Here is a 14,222-nt window from a genome sequence, read left to right on the forward strand (position 1 = left end):
ACATTTATACTATCCAAAGCAATCTACACATTTAATGCAATCCCTATCAAAATGCCAATAGCATTTTTCACAGAGCTAGAACAAACAATCCTAAGATTTGTATGGAATCACAAAACACCTCAAAAAGTCAAAGCAATCTTGAAAAAGAAAAGCAAAGCTGGAGGCGTCACAATTCCAGACTTCAAGTTATATTACAAAGCTGTAGTGATCAAAACAGTATGATACTGGCATAAAAACAGATGTATAGATCACAGAACAGAATAGAAAACCCAGGAAAAAACCCACATCTACATGGTCAGTTAATCTTCAACAAAGCAAAAAAGAATATCCAGTAGGAAAAAGTCTCTTCAGCAAATGGTTGTTAGGGAAACTGGACAGCAACATGCAAAAGAATGAAACTGGACCTCTTTCTTATACCATACCCAAGAATAAATTAAAAATGGATTAAACACCTAAATGTGAGACCTAAAACCATAAAAATCCTAGAAGAGAACACAGTTAATAACTTCACTGACATCAGCGGTAGTACACTTTTTCTACATAGGTCTCCTGAGGCAAGGGAAACAAGAGCAAAATAAACTACACCAAAATAAAAAGCTTCTACACAGCAAAGGAAACAATCAAGAAAATTAAAATGCAACCTACAGGATGGGAGAAGATATTTGCAATGACATATTTGATAAAGGGTTAGTATCCAAAATCTATAAAGAACTTATACAACTCAACACCCAAATACCAAATAATCTAATTAAAAAATGGGCAGAAAACATGAACAGACATTTTCCCAAAGAAGACACAGATACGGCTAATAGGCACATGAAAAGATGCTTAACATCACTCATCATCAGGGAAGTAGAAATTAAAACCTCACAACGAGATATCACCTCACACCTGTCAGAATGGCTAAAATAACACAAGAAACAACAGATACAGAAAAAGGAACTCTCTTGCACTGCTGGTAAGAATGTTGTTAACTGGTGCAGCCAATATGAAAACAGTATGGAGGTTCTTCAAAAAGTTAAAAATAGAACTACCCTATGATCCAGCAATTGCACTACTGGGTATTTACCCAAAGAATACAAGAGCACTAATAAAGGGATAGGTGCACCCCTATGTTTATTGTGGCATTATTTAAAATAGACAAATTATAGAAGTAGCCCGAGTGTCCATCAATTGATGAATGGGTAAAAAAGATGTGGTACACACACACACACACACACACACACACACACACACACACACAGGAATATTATTCAGCCATAAAAATGAATGATATCTTACCATTTGCAATGACACGGATAGAGCTACAGAGAATTATGCAAAGTGAAATACGAGAAAGAGAAATACCATACGATTTCACTCATATGTGAATTTAAGAAACAAAACAAAGGAGCAAAGGATAAAAAAAGAGAGAGAGAAAAACCAAGAAATAGACTCTTACACATAGAGAACAGACTGCTGGTTACCAGAGGGGAGGAGGTGAGGGAAGGTTAAACAGGTGATGGGGATTAAAGAGTGCACTTGTCATCATGAGCACTGGGTATTGTAGGGAAGTGTTGAATCACTACATTGTACACCTGAAACTAATATAACACTGCATGTTACTATACCGGAATTAAAATAAAAATTAAAAAAAAAAGTAAAAGCAACAAAAGAAAAAACTGATAAATTAGACTTCATCAAAATTAAAAACTTATGTGCTGCAACCTATAGCTTCAAGAAAGTAAAAAACAGGGATGCCTGGGTGGCTCAGTCGTTAAGCGTCTGCCTTTGGCTCAGGTCATGATCCCAGAGTGCTGGGATCGAGCCCTGCATTGGGCTCCCTGCTCTGCGGGAAGCCTGCTTCTCCCTCTCCCATTCCCCCTGCTTGTGTTCCCTCTTTCGCTGTCTCTCTCTCTCTGTCAGATAAATCAATAAAATCTTTAAAAAAAAAAAAGAAAGAAAGTAAAAACCCACAGAATGAGATACCACTTCACACGCACCTAAGATGGCTAGAATCAGTGAGATAGATAGTAACAAGTATTGGCGAGGATGTGGAGAAATTGGGATCTTTATACATCGCTGTTAGGAAAGTAAAATGGAAGTCAGTTTAAAAACACTCTGGCAGTTCATCAAAAGATTAAACAGAAGGAAACCATTTGATCTAGCAATTCCCCTTCTAAGTATATACCCAAGAGAAATTAAAATATATAAAAACTTGTATGTGAATGATCTTATTACATAAAAAGCAGAAACATGAATGTCCATCAAATGAAGAGCAGATAAAGAAAATGTGGTATATTTATACAATGAAATATTATCCAATCATCCAAAGAAATGAAGTACTGGTACATGCTACAACCTATATGAACCTTGCAAATATTATGCTAGTAAGTAAAAGCAGCCAGTCACAAAAAGCCATATTCATATGGTTCCATTTATATGAAAGTTTCAGAATAGGCCAATCAGAGGGATAGAAAATCATGGAGAGGCATGTGGGTGGCTCAGTTAGTTAAGCATCTGACTTCGGTTCAGGTCATGATCTCAGGGTCCTGGGATTGTGCCCCACATTGGACTCTGCTCAACGGGGAGTCTACTTGTCCCTCTCCCTCTGTTCATGCTCTCTAATAAATAAATTAAATCTTTTAAAAAGGAAGGGAAGGGAAAAAGAGGGGAGGGAGGGAAGGGAAGGGAAAAGAAAAAGAAAAAAATCATGGAGATAGAATGCAGAATAGTGCTTGTCTGTGGCTGGGAAGGGAGGCTGGAAGGACAATGGAGAGTGGCTGCTAATGGGTCCAAGGTTTTTCTAGGGTGCAATATTCTAAAGGTGATTGTGTTGATGGCTGCACAACTCTGTCAACATAGAAAAAAAAAAAATCACTGAATTGTGTACACTTTTTACCTTGTCGCCAAAACTGTATGGCAGGTAAGCTATAGCTGCATAAAACTTTTAAGAATAAAAAAAGGTAACCTAAAGCTTAAACTTTGTAAGCTTGAAAAAGTGAGATTTTACATACAGATCAATTGTCTTCAGAGCTTCTGAAGAGGCTCTGAATGAGGAAGCCCACAGCATACACTCTCTACCTTTGACTCAGGTACCTACCATATGTGTGATGCTCAGGAGACTATTTAAAAGAGACAGCCTTTCTTCTCCAGCAATGCATAAAACAGAAAACAATGATAAGAGACATGGCTTGTCTTTTACTTAAGAGTTAATTAGAAATTCTGTAACCAATCTACCGAAACTTTTTCTGTTTGGAAAGCAGTTGTTGGTTTCATTTTTCAGTGCCTTAGAAGCCTAGAAAATAGTTTGTAACTAGAAAGCAAATATATGGCAGTTTGTCTCTATTATTTATACTGTAGTATATATAGAAACAGATCTACAAAGAGTATCAAAAACAAAGAATAAGGTAGAACTTTTAACTGAATATTGTAGAAGGATTAAATCACTGTAAAATTAATCTTTGTGCCCAAATTTTATTCAAAGTGATAGGTGTTTTAATTAATCTATGAATTATGCCAACTATAAAAGCTGTGGTTATTTATAAAATACACATAGAACTGTACACCAGAAAATGTCATGTTAAAAGATGAGCTAAAATCACCAAACTATCATTGCACTCCTCTCTAAACTGGCTCTCAGGAAGGTTCTGAGAAGACTGGTGCATTGGCCCTTATTTTTTTTTAAGATTTTATATATTTTATTTGTCAGAGAGAGAGAACACAAGCTGGGGGCGGGGGGCGGCAGACAGAGGGAAAAGCAGACTTCCCACTGAGCAAGAAGCCGGATATGGGCCTCGATCCCAGGACCCTGGGATGATGACCTGAGCCAAAGACAGAGCTTAACCGACTGAACCACCCAGGTGTCCCGATGCATTGGCCCTTATGTAACTGACTATTACAGGTTAATGTGTAATCCCTCTGAGTTATCTGCTCAAAAGAAAACAGCCTAACACAGTGATTCCCAATGGGAGAGGGTGAAATGGGGCAGGGGTTAGATATATTTGAACTTTCCAATATAGAAATAACTGCCCAGTTCCTAGGAGGCCAGTAGTCTCATGGACACACATGTATCAAAAAAGTCCTCCAGCTAAATCTGATATCTCTTCCTAACCCTTCCCTGCTAGCTTTGAGAGAATTTAGCCATCAGGCCCCTCCCTAGTAATCTCAACCACCCAGAGGAAAGCACTATCCTGAGACTTTTCCCACCATAGATAGTTTTATCTTTTGAGAATTTCATGTGAGTGAAACCCATACAGTATGTGAGCTTTGGTGTAAGCCTTCCTTCACTCAGATGAATGCTCCTGAGATTTACCCAGGTGGTACCAGTAATCTGTCCTCTTTAGTGCCGAATTGTATTTGGTTATATGAACATATCACAGTTTGTTTATTTTACTGATCGATACCTGGGCTGTTTCCAGCTTTTGGCCATTATGTTTTTAGTCCTCTTGGTTAAATACATAGGATTGGAATGGCTGGGTCATAGGGTATGTTTAGTTTCTTTCTTTCTTTCTTTTTTTTTTTTTTTTTAAAGCAAGAGCTTTTCTTGTCACTGTACTATTTTACACTCCCAACAATGCGCAAGACCTCTAGTTTCTCTTCAGACTTGCCAACACTTGGTATTTGAGTCTTTAATTTTCTTCATTCTGGTGGATGTGTAATGGTATATTACTGTAGTGCTAATTTTCATTTCTCTGATAACTAATGATGCTGACCATCCTTTCATGTACTGATTAGCCATTCTGATTCTTTTAGAAATAAAATTACATGTATGCTAGACTTTTTGATGCTGTCCCAGAGGTCTCTGAAGTTCTATTTATTTTTTTCCCAATGATCCTTTTCTCTGTTCTTCATATTGGGTAATTTCTGTTGACTTACAAATTCACTGACTTTCTCTTTTGTCCTGTCTAATCTGTTATTCGCATCCAGCAAACTTCAAAAAATTCATATATTGTATTTTTTCATTCCAGAATTTCCATTTAGTTCCTTTTGTGGGGTTTCTATTTTTCTGCTGAGATTTCCTAACTATTTTATTCATTATGAGCATGAGTAGTCTCCTTTACATCACTGTACGCAGCTGCTTTAAAGTCCTTGTCTTCAAAATCCAACATCTGTGTTATCTCAATAGTGGTCTCAGATTGCTTTTTTATTGAGAATGGGTCATATTCTGTTTGTGCATTTCATGTAAATTTGGATTGTTTCCTGGACACTGTCAATATTATATGTGGAGACTCTGGATTCTAGAATATGCCCCTGAAGAGGACTGATCTTTGTTTTGTTTGTTTTAGGAAGGAATTAACTTAGGACTCAAACTGAAAACTCTTGGCTCTTGGGCAGCACTTCAATTCTTACTTCAGTTCTTCTAGCCTAACTGGGCTGGCTGAAGTAGAGACTGACCACACACATGTAGCTCAGAGGTCAACTAGTGATTTAGGCAGTGTATACACAAAATTTATGGCTTTTTCTTTCTGCTCTTTGGGATACCTCACTTTCCTGTAACTGTGGATGCCCTGAAGCCTATTCTTCAAGCCAAAACTATAGCAGGTTTTGTGAAGTTGTAGGCATCCCTTGGCCTGCCTTGAGGCTAAAATCTGTAAAAAGTGAAAAATTCCTTAAGTGCCATTTCTTCCAGAATCATTCACTGATGGTCATTCTCCAGTATCTTCAGGTTTGTGTTTTTATACTTTTTATTTTTCTACATTATTCAAGATTATAGTTGTTATCTGTACGGAGTTGGCCTGATAGAAACTTCCTCAGCCACTACTGGAAGCAAAACTGCCAGTACTTTTAAAAAAACACATTTGCGATGCTCTAGATCACTGCAGTTCACAGGTAGCAAGTAACTCTCCCATATGCGTGCATACCCAGGCTGCTATCAGTTTGATTATATACATACCAAGAAGTATCTGGTTTATAGAAATTATATTTGTTATTATAATTATGTAATTTAAAAAACTACAACATAAACCAATGGATTATGAGAACAAAGGGACTGTTGTCATTTCTATGAAAACTGCACTGAATGGTTTGAAAAGATTTATTAAAAGTCGCTAGAAATTTCTCGTGAAACTGAATTTAGTGAAGACAGTTGTAAACTAAAAAAAAAAAATCACACAACTTTAGAAGGAATCTGCATTCAGATAATTTCACAAGTCATTAAGGTCTTGCTCTACTCCAAAGAAACAGAAACTCTAAAACTTGTAGACATGGGTATGGCTTATAAAAAAGATATGATAGTAGATGACAAATCAGCGGATACATAAAAAAAAAAAACCACCCCAAAACCTGTCTGTATATCATGTAAGACTGATGATTAAAAATACATTTATATGTTTTAAATGAAATAAAAGTTCAACATGGAACTGAATTATTTTGGTACCTGTAATGCTCCATTTTTACTGAAGGATGAAACACACTGCATTAGTCGACTTAGCTCTTCAGAAACTGCTTCCACCACCTTGGATAGAACTCGAGGTACCAATTCTTTGGAAATAGTGAACACCTGATGGAAGGGTTTAAAGTAAGAAGAAATGATGCATTATGGGAACATTCCTGACTTGAATTTGTTAAAAACAAAGAAATGCACAAAACGAAGTAACTCACAGGTCTTCTAAGTCATATTTTTAAAGGATCATAATTATGAATGAAAGGAAGATATAGACTTATACTTAAGTTGTATTAAGTGATTCATGCCAAAACTAATCCTCTTAAAATATATTGGCAAATATAATCTGAAAGGTATTGTTGATATTGACAAACTAAAAATAGTTTCAAAGATTTCTTCTTCCTCTTGCCCTTTTCACAAAAAGAAATATTTAAAGAGGAAATTATAGAAATAAAAATATACTGTGTCAGTTTTTTACCACAATTAAAAGAAAAACATACTGGGTCAGACTCTTCTTAGATTAAAACAAACACCATGTCATACTGGGCACTTTACTGTGCACTGGACAACAAAGTCCCCGGTTTTACTATTTGCTGAATTTAATATGTATTTCCTTTCATTGGACATAAAACATTTTCAAACTTTGAATTTTGATATTTTCAGGCTAAGAGCTATTATATTTGAAAATGTGGTGAAACAATTTACTATGCTGATTTATAAATTTGTCAAGTTAAGATCATGTAGGAAATACTAAATAATAAACATTATGAATGAAATTCTACTTTCAGTCATTGAGAAAAATTAAAAGGGGGGTTTGAAAAACCTAATACAAATCATGGTTATTGATAGTGAACATTAATAAAAGCTGCCTCTTTAAGAATCACCATCATCACTAAAAATGCTTACATATTTTGCAATTCCTCTACCACCTGTCCATCTACCACAGAAATGCTTTCACTGACTGATGATTTAATTTTATCCTCTAATTTTATTGGAAGGTAACATAATAAGAAAGCATTTGTATATCTTTGATAAAATCATGATAAAAATAATTTTAAAATGTATGTGATAAATTCTTGCAGAGTTAAATCATATATAAACTATATTTATAAAGGAATGTATGTGTTTTCCTTTATTAAGAAATGAAAACTATAACATACTATATTTCTCTTTCTGCTCTAGTTGCTTCAAACTTAGAGCCAAATTTAGGAACAAGATAGCATTCTCTGTTTCCTTTGGTTACTCTTTTGTTTTAGCCTGGATTATCCATGTTTTTCCAGTTTACCTTGACAACCTCTGATAATTTTGGATGAAGACAGTGGTATAAACTAAATACACCTACATCAGCTCCATACAGCTTAAAAGGCACTCAAGCAACAGTGGAAATTATCTAATGATAACCTCTTTGGTGGGCCCCGTTTTATCTGGTCACCCATCAGTCTATGAGCTATAACAACTCTGAAAGTACTGGCAAAGCAGTGAGTAATGGATTGTGAAATTATAGAATAGGTACTCATAGTGGTGATAATAGTGATAGCCGCACCTCTTTTGATGTTCCTTAGAAGAGTCCTTCTAAGAAGGATGTTAACAAAGGAGGTTAATGTAAGGCTTAAGATGATAATGCTCCAAGTGAGGGCAAGCTTTAGCAAGAACCAGAGGCATCAACATCTACATGTACCTAGTCAGCTGCTGATAGGAAACCATGCACCTGCTTCCTAACCTCAGGCTGCCCTTTCAGCCTATCTTTCTAACAAGTCTAGTTTTCTGGAATCCCAGGCTCTATGTAAGAACACATTGCTACATGAATAAGACACCAGTGCTTATTTGTATCCTGGTTAAAAAAAGGTTAATGAATTTTCCAAGATAAGGGATTTAATATACCTTTCAATTCAAGATAAGGAAAAAACATCTTTTCAAATCTCTCTTCTCCTTACCTTTTGAACATTAATGAATTTAGTTTTAAACACACACAATTTCAGAAAAAAAACTCTCATAGTTAAAAAGCACACGTGTGTGTGTGCATGCATGAAGACAGAGTTGTGTTTTATTTATACTCAAGATATATTCTGAAGGGAAAAAAGACTACCATAAAAACCATCAAATTTGCCTCTTTTTCTTTTTTCTAGTTACCCATATTTCTCAGGAACATCTAATGATAGCTTACCTCTGCATGCACAGCAATTATATTCACCAATGCTTCTTTTAAATAGTTTCTGACACCTGAAATCAAGATGAGGGAGGGAAAAACAGGCAGTTAATGGAAAGAAGCTACCATCTCCCTTGACGGCATTACTGTGCTTTGTACTACTGCCTTAGAGTTTTCTAAGGAGAAACAGAAAGTAACACTACCACTGTCTATTTCCTTCTGAGGGCCAAATGGTAAAAGGACTATTTTCGTACAGGTTAAAAAGAAAAAAAAGTTAAATTAGGCATTTTCTTTCATTGTTTTTCCATTTCTGTCATTATTTCTCTGAAACTGATGGTCAGTCTTTCAAAATTGAAATTTAAAACTCTCCTTCAGTTTCTTCACGTGTATGTGTCTGTGTGTGTACACACACTCACATTAGCAGACCAAAAAAAAAAAGAAAAAGATAGAAGGAAGATATTTACCAAAGCTTATAAAAGCTAAATATCTATTATAACATTTTATCTCCAAAGGTAAAAGTTAAGTTATACAGAATGACCATTTTGATCTTAAAAAATTACTTCTGGGAGAAACTTCTGACAAAATCAAATCTGATTCTGTAAAGTAAGTTAAAGATTGGACAAAATACAAGATTTCAGGACAGTATAGGAGATTTAACAGTACAGGAGTCTGAAGTCAGATTATCTTGGATCAAACCCCAGTTTCATCACCTACAAGCTATGACTTCTGGCAATAAGACTGAGAGCCCAGTATTCTATCAGAGTATAAGAGCAGTACCTATCTTGCAGGCTTATAGTGAGGATTATAGGAGATAATGCATGTGATTAGTCCTAATATCCACAGGGCTCAGTAAGAACTTTTATTATCATTATTTTGTAAGAAAAAAATGTTAAAACAAAATGCTGCTTTACTGTAACTCTAAAGAAATTACTTTTACTTGGAGTAGAATATTACTTCAGAATGCCTTCTAGAATTAATTGCAAATACTGAGAATTCCTTTTCTACAGAACAGAAAATTTTACTGTATTGTAAAATCATGGATGTTAACAGTAACAATATTAAGGAGAATCTTTTTCTATAATGTTATCTAAGCTGATTATTTAGAAAAGTTGAGATTAAAGGCCAAGAACTATAATCAACTTTCTGAACTGACATTTTCAGATTCTAAATATATAACTAACTTTTGGTTCTGTCATATGCTATGGTATATAAATAGGTACACTATTTTTCTTTTGAGGAGGCAATTTATATATACTTTGGGATATGGAGGTTCAGGTGTTATTAATTCTGTTTTTCTGGTGGAAAAATTGAGAAAACTGTTGATGAGCAAACAAATATAATTCAGAAATTAGTTGAAATCAACTGATTGTAAGGTACAACAAGTCTTATCTGGGAGGTAGGAGAGAAAAATATCAGGAACCTATTGTAAGTGAAAGTGAAATAGACTACCTTGTGCTCAAGACCAGAAAAGCTTTCTTCCTCTAAGAGGAAAGTCATACCACAGAGTTTTTCCCTTGGATTGTTCACCTGCTATATATAGTCAGGGCAACAGGGGGACCTGGCTGTAACATCTGTTTCTGATGACTATGATCACCCCAGTGAAAAGTTTCCTCTTGTCCCTTGTTCTCTGGGCAGTTCTCCTAGGGTGAGTGGAGGAAACCAGGGAAGGGCTCTCCAGTTCAAGAGTTCATAACCACTGTACTCAGGTCAAGAATTTTTAAATTGCAATACTGTGAAAGACTAGCCCATACATACATACATACATACATACCATGTATATAGTTACTAAAAATATATGCACAATCTTAGGCCAGTGATGATGTAAGGAACTTAAGAGTAAGAAATTCAATAGTCTCAGCTGTTCATGAAAACCAGGGTTCTGTCAATGCTACTATTTCAATGTGTGAAATGTCAGGAGTTTGGGTGCTAGCAATGTTCTAGCAATGATGATTTGAAATGTGAGGGCAGTTTTAACTTCTAAAATTCTTCAGTGTAAAAGAGAAGAGTGGGGCCAGAGTGCTGACTAAAAAGCAGAAAATTAAACTTAGAATAAAGCAAGCCAGTGTCACATGCTATCAACTCAACTCCCACTCTGACCCTGATAGGAAAAACATTTCCTGGCAAGAACCCATCAGACTGAGCATTACTAATAAAAACACCCTGTAAAAGAGATACATCTAAATTACTCAATATAATTCTTAAGACAAAGCTGTGAATAGTAAGAATAAAAGCACAAGATACTTTCAGCCATTAGAACTATATTGCTGTTGATAAAAAAATATGAAAACAAAATCAAGCTTCCTGTTTTAAGTTGACCACAGGTTTCACAAGGATAATATGTTAGAAGGAACACATAGCTTCAACCTGAACAAATTGAAGAAAAAAAATTTCTATCTCTTGGAGACTTAATTTTTATGAACAGGACAAAATGAAATAATTGTATCCCCCTTCAAAAAAACCACCACCACCACTTCAAGAGATAAGTGGTAATACTGGAAAAAAAGAAGGAAAAAAATCTGTGGCCCTAGGGACGAACAGAAAGAGAGCTCCTGGTCAAACCACATGTCAGGTCAGTAAAGGTTCAAAAAGACAGCAATAAATTGAACACGTCTGAAAAATGCATGCTTAGTTTGAGACAGAGATTTATGAATTATTATTATAACCTTCCAAAGCAATGCATATGCTGATGTTAATAACAATAAAAATTTTTAAATAAAAAATAAATCATTGGTTGCCTCTCTCTAAAGTTACCCACTGTGCTAAATACAGAGATAATTATTTTTTATTACATATTGGGCTGAAATTGTTATTAGTTCTAAGGGAATGGCTGACGTTCTCATTAATTCATTTAACATCAATTTGTTGAGATTCTACTCTATGGTGGACCCTGAAAGGCATACATCAGAGGTAGTGAGACATTAGGTCCTTCAAGAAGAGTATGTGTATATCCTCAATATGTGTTAAGACCCCAAAGTCACAGTTTTGAATTTTATCCTAAGGTACTGGTATTCACATATGTGTCTAAGTTGCATGTAGCAAATACGTGATATGAAAGGGTTTTATATTGTAAAAAACAAAACAAAAACTTTGCAATTTATACTAATTTATGAAACATTTACTTACAATTTCTATTTTTTTTTTTAAGTTCTTGAAAAGTTAAAGAATAGTATTGGGGAAGGGTAGAGAAAGGTCACTGGACCTAGAGACCAGACAGCGTCCGTGTCTAGGGACTGAGGTCTGAAGGTTCATAAACATCAGACAGATAAGATCTTTGTGGTCTTCCTAGTTAAGAATTTCAATTCCTTTCTCTTTACTCCACTCTACAGCCTGTTATCAGCTGAAGGAGAAACAAACCATTATCACACCCTACTCACTAGTCTACCCTCCCTAGCACCTACCCTACTCCACTCAGGGGTCCACACTGAGACCTTCAGATGTGTTTCTAAAAAACTAAACACAGATTAACCCCTTGGGTTTAAGTGCCTGGTGAGTTTTCTGTTTTAAAATGTTGCTCCAAATCCAAATGTCAATTCTTTTAAAAATGTGTACCCCAAAAAGCCTGTAACAATGGTAGGATGCCAGGGCTTGCCTTGCTTGCTCATGTGGTACTGGTGTCAAAGGATCCCTTCAAAACACAGCTGACAGAAGGTAGCAATCTTCTTTTTAGTGGCTAGAGTGACAAATTTGCTCTTTACTGACCTGGAAGAGGAAAGTACATGGAAATCATGCCAAAAGGACAGAAATTCAATTACTCAGAGTTGAAAGAAACAGATTTGGGTTTTGTAAAATGTAAAGTTTTGGTCTTCCCTATGATTTCACTGACAGCTGGCTAACTTCCTTGAATGGAATGGGTTAGATTTGGAAAGCAAGAAAGAGGTAGTAAGAATGCCAAGAAAGATCCTATAGCTGTCAGAGAAGAGCTGTAGATAAATTTTGTTATTAAAGTGCCTGAGGCCTTGAAGCGGATGCCAGAGTTTAAAGGGACCATGGTCCATGGGGGCAGGACCAGGATTTGATTTTTGGTTATGGTACTATTTTCAAAAGGTCTGTGATGACTATGACAAAGGGACGATTTTGTAGTTAATTTTGGTAGTTTATGTTTTCTTCCCACTACATTTTATTCTAGTTTAATGTTATTAACATTAATGGTTGATGATGACTTTTAAGTTCATTGAGGTGACAGAAAGAACACTCCAGGTAAAGCCAGAAGACTTGGGATTGAGGTTCTGGCTTATTTATATACTAATGATATGGCCCTAGACAAAAATCAGTTCACCTTTTAGACAACAGCCTAGTTTACAAAACGTAGAGATTACAATGTCTGTTTTGCTATCAAAACTGTTACAAAAATGTCATATATATTTATTCCCTTATTCTTTAAATATTTGTTGTGCATCAATTATGTGCTAGGCACTGCCAGGTGGTGGTATACAAAAGTGAGCAAAACAGATATGGCCCCACTCTAAGAGAGCTTATCTTGGTGGTAGAGGGCATTTTGTAGATTACAAAACAGTACACATATTTTAGGTACTTTTTAAAGAAAGACATAAATAGTTGGGTAAAAGGTATGAAAACTAGCAGAAGAGCACCAATTTCTTTCTCTGAAACACACAGTTTAGAAGTTTGGATATTGTAACCCATCATGATTGTCCCCTGGCTGCAGCATACCCCAACTGTAGGTAAAGTTCTTTTGAGTGGCACCAACAATCTCTGAAGAGCTGAATGTGCACATTAGAGCATGACAGCCCAGGCACAATATCAAATGTTACTGGGATGTGCAATAACTGGAGATTTGTCTTTGACTATACACTTATTTTGCTAGTTTACACAGAATTCTCTAGAAGTTAGAATTTTAGTGGAACCGTTTTGTCACACTTTGCAGTGGTTTGGAAAGAACGGCTGAACATAACATACAGCAATGGTTAGGGAAGACCTGGCTTCTATGGGGACACCTGAGAAATGGCCTGAGTAAATCAGAATTATACATGTGAACAGAAGGCAGATGCAGGTGCTGACCTCAAATACTCATGTTACTTACTAACCAGTCACCTTGGGGGCAAGTTTCAGCTCTAACCGTGTAGCTTTCTCATTTATAAAATAGAGATACCATTTATTAAGTGAAATAACATTTCTAAGAGGCTAACAGTACATCTGTCAGAGAGCAGGGAGTCAGCAAATGGGAGGCAGTATTACCGGTTACAACCCACTGACTCTCCCTTGTATTTCAGAGGTGGTACCCCTAGATCCCCTCTTACATCCTCTCAGCGCCAACTCCCTCTCCTCCCACTGTAGCAGCTTTCCATTGATTTATATGACTACTTAATTAATAACTATCTACCCTGCTAGATTGTTAACTCCACAGGCATAGGCATCCCCCTTCACTTACCACATCTTTGTATCCTGACTACCTATTACAGTGGCTGGTCTGAGGCACAAGTTCAAAAATATTTATGAATGAAGAAAAAAGGCAAACACTATGCATGTCTTGCTCACTAGTAAGTTCCCTTGACCCTCTTAAATAAAGTGATAAGGGAATGAATGAGTGAACAAATATATCAGAGAAAATTTTCAATGTATTTAGCATTCTATAATATATAATTTTGTACTTGAGCCATCATCCACTAAAAATGTAAATGCCTCAGTTTATGTGTAAAGGAGATGCTCTCTGCTAAAGCATGCATCTCTTATTTCTCATAGGATTTAAGAAAACAG

The 14,222-nt window shown here is 35.9% G+C and overlaps 1 protein-coding gene across 4 annotated transcripts in view; it reads right to left on the bottom strand.

Annotated features, from left to right (window-relative positions):
* EXOC2 (exocyst complex component 2) overlaps positions 1-14,222 on the bottom strand; it is a 287,628-nt gene that overhangs the window by 20,811 nt on the left and 252,595 nt on the right. For all 4 annotated transcript variants that reach the window (XM_028091090.2, XM_088024102.1, XM_028091088.1 and 1 more), the window contains 2 exons: positions 8,529-8,584; positions 6,359-6,481 (listed from right to left, as the gene is read on the bottom strand). In XM_028091090.2, coding sequence (XP_027946891.1) covers positions 6,359-6,481; positions 8,529-8,584 — 179 coding nt within the window. The remainder of the gene's footprint in view (positions 1-6,358; positions 6,482-8,528; positions 8,585-14,222) is intronic.

This window comes from Eumetopias jubatus, unplaced genomic scaffold, assembly GCF_037043125.1.
Source record: "Eumetopias jubatus isolate StellerSeaLion01/CBP00866 unplaced genomic scaffold, mEumJub1_p1.0 scaffold_6, whole genome shotgun sequence".
NCBI lineage: Eukaryota > Metazoa > Chordata > Mammalia > Carnivora > Otariidae > Eumetopias > Eumetopias jubatus.